Source organism: Phalaenopsis equestris, unplaced genomic scaffold (genome assembly GCF_001263595.1).
Source record: "Phalaenopsis equestris unplaced genomic scaffold, ASM126359v1 Scaffold000491, whole genome shotgun sequence".
Taxonomy (NCBI): domain Eukaryota; kingdom Viridiplantae; phylum Streptophyta; class Magnoliopsida; order Asparagales; family Orchidaceae; genus Phalaenopsis; species Phalaenopsis equestris.
Window position 1 is genome coordinate 98,238 of NW_018164931.1, and position 7,676 is coordinate 105,913.

General features: G+C 33.3%; 1 protein-coding gene across 2 annotated transcripts; it reads left to right on the forward strand.

Moving 5' to 3' along the window:
- LOC110028140 lies at nt 1-7,445 on the forward strand. Of its 2 annotated transcripts, XM_020729880.1 has the most exons (6): nt 1-255; nt 3,760-3,878; nt 5,357-5,414; nt 5,537-5,614; nt 6,912-7,146; nt 7,394-7,445. In XM_020729880.1, exons 1-5 carry the CDS (start codon nt 111-113, stop codon nt 7,103-7,105), a joined length of 594 nt encoding a protein of 197 aa, XP_020585539.1. In that variant the 5' UTR covers nt 1-110; the 3' UTR covers nt 7,106-7,146; nt 7,394-7,445. The 2 variants fall into 2 exon arrangements, with proteins under 2 accessions (XP_020585539.1, XP_020585538.1); XM_020729879.1 differs by lacking the exon at nt 7,394-7,445 and having other exon boundaries at nt 6,912-7,386.
- Nucleotides 7,446-7,676: the final 231 nt, after the last annotated feature.

Sequence of the window (7,676 nt, forward strand, 5' to 3'; positions counted from 1 at the left end):
TTTGGTCTGTTTTCTTCAGTCCCGGGCGTTCTCGAAGTTAGTGGTGTCCCCGGCCTACGTATTTTTATCCTCATCGGAATCCTTTCTCCGAGAAACGAAGGTCTTCGTCCATGGCGTTTGCTCAGTTCTTATGCCCTCTTGTCTCACCGTCATTCCAGCATTCGGGAGCCGATCGGCCGAGCTCAATGTCTCCTCTTGCACCATCGCTTGCCAGAACAGCTAGCCGCTTCGCCTTCAAGAGATCCCATCGAAAAGGTAGCATATCCCTTTCATCTTCTCTTCACCCTTAAGTTTGAATTTTTTAGGTTTCTTACATGTTAGCTTTTAGTCGGTGGTTTCGTAGAAATTGGTGGAGTAGAGCTTCAGTGGATCCAGTACTGCTGAGCGTTACTGGGAATATAATTCGTTAGAGTGAAAATTATTTCAATGGTCTAAATGTTAATTTGGATGAGGGATAGTTTGGGAATGAAGTGGACTACTTAGCTTGGGGGTAGGGTTGGGGGAGGGAGGTTTGAGTAAAAAGGGGTAGAATGCTCAGCTTGGAGGTAGGGTTGAAGAAATCATAGGACAAAATCGAATATGTAACCTCTATGCTGAGAACAAATGAGCAGATTGAATGAGGTAGACCTCTTTGCTGAGAACGATATAACAGCTCTAATGGCAGTCATGTGGAATTCAGAAGAATGTTGGCACATCTGATGACTCAATTTTATTGGGTTGATGGGAAAAGATGTTCAACAATTTATTAGTGCCTAGCGATTCCGCAAACGACTCCTTTGTTTATTGCAACCATTGCCAAATCCGAAGGTGATCTTAGGAGCATGCCTTTATAGGTTTTATAACAATGTTACCTAAATCACATGGCTAAATAATCATTGATAGATTATCAAAATTTGCTTATTTTTCCGATTCCCACAGTCATTTTTCTGTTTCAATCATAAGTGTTCTATCTGTTTTGCTAGCTTCATGAAATTTAAAGACCCCATTTTTATTATCTTTTCTTGCAAGCATTATCTTGACTTGGTGAAACTATTCTAAATCATAGCAGTTCCTATCATATAAAAGCAGACTTGCAAATAGAAGTAATGAATATAGGATTGGTGTAATATTTGCACAATTTTGCCTTGGATTTGCCTTCTGAATTGGTTAAAACAATGTGAAGTACTATTTGAGATGGATGATTTGGCTTTTGTTAAATTACAATCATGCAGACAAACAACTGTTGCAGATCATCCTTTTAATTAATTGAAACATCGTTATTATGATTCTTTCCGCATGCAAGAAAGAACTGCCAAGGCTGCTTATAAAATATAATTGCCTTAGCCTGAAATGGTAAAGGTGCATTCGGTATTTTGTGTCTCTCATCCTAAGCCATTCAGTGAGGATTCTACTGTGCATTTAGCCTTTTTAATAGTTCACTTTGACAGCCATTGGTATTACCATCAGACAATTAAATCAATGAATAGTCATAAAAGGTGGTCGGTCGAAATTGCTATTCTTGATTTGAAGAGAAGGTTTTCTTTTAGAAGATGCTTTCTTGGTAGCAATTAGTCAAACCTGATTTGTGGAATCAACCTGAAACTAATTGACTTGAACCCGACCTGAATATTAAATGTGCCAGAAAGTCTAACCTAAACCTTCAAGTCGTTGACCCGGAACCTACCCATATAACTATATAAGCCTTTAATATAAGGCATAGCAACCATTCAGACTAAATTTTGGTTGATTTCGAGTTAATCTCGAGTCAATTTTGGGTTGGCAAGTCGTTTTCTATTTAATTTCGAGTCAGTGTGTTAGTTTTGGGTTGGTGGATCAACCTGAACCTTACTTGAATAATTAAATGGGTTAGGATTCCTAACTCGATCTCGACCCAAAAATTATTTGAGTCGACTCGAACCCAATTTTTTCGAGTAGAATTCAGGTCGAGTTAGCATGTCCAAGTTGATTTTTAACACCCCCAGTAGCCATAATTGACTTATAGTGTTGAGGAGCCAGTGACTTGGGTATGCGTCTGTTGGTTCTCAGAACTAGTTTGCAGCTAAGATCTTCTTATCCTGATTTTGACCATGAGGATAAGTTTGTTCTGAATGGTGGAAGTAATGATATGAACTTTCTTAGTTCATCAAGAGATAAAATACGAAGGGCGAGGAAGGTACCGAATTGGTTGAAGGATTAGTGTTGAGGAGCCAGTGACTTGGGTGTGCGTCTGTTGGTTCTCAGAACTAGTTTGCAGCTAATAAATCCCGTTTGTTGTTGTATTTGCTTGTTAAACACTCCTAATGTTTGTATCAGTTGTTTATTATACTAAGGTCAGCAGTTGTAACAGTTATTTTTTTCGTATTGCTCTAACTGCTTTAATTGAATTTTTCTGAATTTTTGCAAGTACATGAAAACTTGTCCTGCTTTTCTTCCTTCCCTTTGTTTTGTGATGCATGCACACACACACACACAGATATATATATATATATTTATATTTATTATTATTATTATTTTTTCTGTTGAGCTGTGGTTCAGGGGAGAAGAGTGAGGAGCTACTAGAAAGCTCCGTTTGAGGCCTAGTGTCTCATCAAGCAACTACTAAACTAATTCTCTTGTCAAAGAAATATTTGAGGAAGAGATCTTATTCCCCTGTACATTCTGTCCATTGATTATTGGGAAATTTGCATACATACCATGTAATTCTTATATATTTACCGGTATTATCAAAACACAAAGTGTAATGCAATGTGCAAGACTTTATTTTTGCTTCAAAGCGCGAAGCTAAAAACGAAGTAGAGCTTTTATTAACTAAAATGTAATAGGTTATATAAAATTAATAATGTATAAATACCTTAATTAATAGTTTTAAAATATAAACTATGACTTAAAAGTTGATATAAAATAGGAAGCAATGTGATGCAATATCTAACTTGAAGGCAAACATTGATAGTGAACCTGCAAATTAAAAATTCAAACAGTTTTTAATAGTTGTAATAATTAAAAACTTTAAAATTGCAAAGAAAATCTTATGACTTAAAACAAAATTTAAATTTAAAATCAAATATACACTAATAAAGTCTCAAGTTTCATAAAACAAGTTAAATTAATTTACTAGTCATTTATTCCCTCCAGCTAAACTGTGAATCAAACTGACCGCTTTGCTTCAACACTTTAAAGCGTGCTTCAGCAAAGCAAAGCCGTTTGCTTGCACGTGAAGCGGGCTTTTAAAAATATTGATATTTACATATCTAACAACTAAAGCTTCATATTGAAAATCATGACACCTCGCTGTCAAACTTATGCATAAAAGATGTATTTTGCTTTTAAAAAGATTGTCATGGTGATATTTTTAATGTGTTATTAAAGATTTAAATGGTACATGTCAATGTGAATATTTAGGTGTTTGATAAGTAAATGCATAAGAATTGTGTGGTATGTATGTAAACACCTCTCGATTATGTTATAGAGCGACTTTGTATTCATATCGAGGTTATGCCAATTTTCTTTTACTCTGGTGATCTTCTGGTGGTTTGCTTCCTGGCACTATAATAGATATATAAGGCTAAATTGCTCCGTAAGTGTTTAATTTATGACTTTGTTGCGTCCATTCTAGAATTGTGGTCGCTACACTAAGGCTGTTATGATACATCGAACTTCTATCATATCTGTTTCTGCTGTTTGTTTGTTTTTTTTTTCTTATGTTCTTCTGAGTATCTAAATTATTTGTTTTAATTACTTATTTTGATATATTTTTTAACCAATTCTCTACTAAATTTTCAGTAAGGGCTGAACAACAAGAATCTGGTGCTAGTTTAGCTGCTGATGCTTTTGCAAACATCAAGCATGTTCTTCTTCCGATTACAGATCGGAATCCTTATCTTTCGGAGGGAAGTAGACAGGTTCTTTCTCGTGCATCCTACCTTACATTAAGAGAGAAGTGTGGTAATTATACATGAAATAGTTGCAATCTATTTATTTTCTTATTTTATAATTTTGAACCCTGCCGTTATTTTTTTTTTTCCGAATTAAATTCTTAGCAGTTGCTTGTTTTATTGTTAAGCTTTGAGTTTCTTCTTTACCATGAGTAACACGGCATCCTGCTACTTGAATTTTATTTCTAATTTCATCAATTTGAACATATTTTAGATGATTGCCCTGTTGATTTCCAAATTTTTAGGCATCTGCTTTTTTTAATTTTTTTAATTTTTTTATTTTTTTATGGTGAGTGATAAATCATGAAGTATATGCCTTTGACCTATGATCATGAAGAAGCAACCTTCTCCTTTAACCAATGGGCCATGGATTCTTTCACTATATCAATTATTCAAAGGCCTAAGACAAAAAATATTTTTTGCATTACTATCCAAATATTTGTTGACTGTAACTTTTTCTATATGAAAATTTGCAATGAAAAGCTCTATCATGATGTGTTCACCTCCACAATTTTAGAATTATGGATAATGAACTTGATGATTAACCTATCCATGCCTATGAGAGTTCCGTGAGAGTTGCAACAATTTAAATTTATACGACGCTACACAATATTACAAAAGCAAGCCTAAACTATAAGATGCACCAATTTAGGATGTCATCAAGATTGATTCTTACATTGCAAAACAGGTCATTTATGCTTTACTCGTTAAAAGTCACATGTTTGTTTGTATTCTACTTTCTTTTTGTGTAGGGTATGTCTCTGTGATTTAGGGTCTATTTTTGGCAGCTTTCTCATTGTTCTGCTTTCCATATAGCAACCTCAATTTTATTTTGCTATGCTTTTTTATGTTGTTTTTTAAAACAATTTATACTGTGAAATAGCTTTCTTTAAAAAAAAAATCTATTTTTCCCCAATATTTGTACAATAGCTTTAGAGGAAACATTGGTCACCCCAAGTTGAGTCTTAATATAGACATACATCTTGAAGAGATGGCTTTTGATATTAGGCTCTGTGCTAGGCTTGTGTAAATTAATTTTCTCGAATATATACTTCAGAAATATTTTTTATTAAAAATTAAAATTTAGAGGTGATAGAAATTTTTCACGCGTGAGGAAAGAATTACGCCGAAAACATTGTTGCTCCAAGCTTTCATCCTCACAGAACTCATTCCAAAAAGGTAGATGGGCGAATGTTTGTCTGTGAGAAATATCTCTTTTAAGTCCATGAGGTCCATTTTAGGCAGCTATTGATGTTTATAAATGTAGTTGTAAAATTTTTGCGAGTAAATAAGTTGTTGTGGGTATTATAAATTTCTTCCCTTCGGACAAATTCTTTCAAAAAGAAAAATTGTAACTATTACACTTTAATATCTATGATATTACACTATCCTTTCTACTGCAACTCCCATCAGATTAGAGTGATAACTTTCTTTTCATTTTTTAGGCTGCAGCAACGACAGCTTCTTTGGCTAAGAAGTATGGGGCAGATATCACAGTGGTTGGTACGCTCATCAAACCTCTGTCGACTCCATTCTTTTTATTTTTGTATGTAACATTTGAAAGCTGTTTTTTGCAAATTTAGTATAATTGCAGGCTTTAAAAGTTAAGTTTTTTTTCTTTGCAGTTATTGACGACAAACCTAAAGAATCTATCCTAGATCATGAATCTCAGCTGTCTAGCATTCGGTGGCATCTTTCAGAAGGTTGGTAATTAAAAAGAGGAAAATTTACTTATGCACTCAAATTTCTTATGTATTAACATACCTAACACCTGAACATTCATGTCTACATACATAGCTGTGCCTTAAACCTATGCATGAAAATGCATATTTCACTTTTAAAAAGTGATAATAGTGCTCTTTTTTTATATGATATTAAAGTTTTGGGTGCTGTGTGTTATTATGAAATTTTAGATCTGAGATATGTAAATACATAAGAATTGTGTGCCATGTATGTAAATGCACCAAATAAATAATAATAATAATATATATATATATGCTCGATTGGCAAAAATCATATGAAGGAATTTCTTATAGAAATTTTATGAAGAGTTCTTCAAAAAATTGTTACATGGGTACTTTTGAATCATACTTTTCATACTTTTAGGACCAGGTCTATGCTATATAGACTGTGACTTGTCGTTGAATATCATACAAAGTTGATCTTTGAACAATATTTTTGCCTTGGGTGGAGATTTGTTTGTGAAAGTTAGTAAACTTTTATATTTAAAAATTCACATGTTATCAGCTGAAAACACTCCTCAAACTTTGGAAGAGACTTGTTATTTATACCTATATTTATGTACAAATAAGAGTACAGAAGGTGCTTTTTGAGCATTCCCCATAAAACATTTATGAGAAAATTCTTGTAGGATGCAACCTTGTTCATCATAACAATAGATTTCAGGCTTGAGTATCATCCTTTGCACCATGCCAAGAGGTCTTTTCGAGTTCCTACAATTTTGGATCTCCTTTTTAAATAGAAATTTATGAATTCATTAGAACAAGTTTCTATTGACATATAAATTATAACATTTGATAATTAGTTATAGTAAAAGTTCTAAGTATTTTTTTATTTTAATCTATTCTCATTGTTGAGGATATTCTTTTTTATCGCATTTTTCTTTATTGTGCTTGTCCACAATTGAGTAAAAATTGTAACCCTTTATATCTTCTATTTGTTTTTTTACTGATGGCTGATATTTTCTTTCAGGAGTAAAATATTAATAAGATTTACAGATACGCCACTTAATTCATATGTATTTACATTTCTAACACCTAAACCTTCATTTTTACATATATTCCATCCTTCCAATTCATGAAAAGGTGTCTTCCACTATTTAGAAGTTAAAATGGAGGCATTTTTTATGAGATACGGAAGTTTTGAGTAGTATAATTGTAAAAAGCCGAATTTAGGTATTAAATATTTAAAGAAATTGGTGGTCTGTATGTAAATGCTCCGAAATGTTAAAGTTTGATTTTTTTTTTTTTTTTCATTCAGGTGGATTTTCAGAATTCAGACTTCTGGAACGTCTTGGAGAAGAAAAGATGCCGACTTCCGTCATTGGCGAGGTTGCTGATGACCTCAATCTCGATTTGGTAGTATTGAGCATGGAAGCAATCCATTCAAAACAGGTTGATGGGAATCTATTAGCAGAATTCATCCCCTGCCCTGTGCTGCTCCTTCCACTTTGACTCTTCCAGTTATTACTTTGTTTCGACTCTCTTCTCTAGAGGTTTGTTCTATTGAATCTCTTACCAGGAAAACTTTCTTTAATCCTTCAGATTCAATAAAACAACCACTTTTAACAGAGTTTTTTATTTTTTTTCAAATTTGCGTTATAAAACTTTAAGTTGTGGCCTTGGCTATCTTTAGATTAGGTTAACATGGAGTGTGAATCTGCTTAGTTTTGTATGCTGTTGTGATTTTGAACATAACATACTAATTGATCAATAAATTCATTGTTTTTGTTCTGGAATCAGCCTGGAGGAATGATTAAAGCTGGTGATGAACTGAGATTCAGTGGATGGATGAATATATATATCAGCAGAATTTTCTAAATGTTGATTTCTATTTGTTTCTGATTCATTATGTGCATTATTATGGATTGTTTAGTTGGCTCTAATCATCCAAATGAAGCATTCTGTCAATTCTATAACTATGATTTGATTTTATGAATTTTCAGATGTTCAAGTCACTTACCAATCCTCTCTTAAACATCCCAAGCACACCACACATGCAATAAATCCTCCCCATCTTCACCAT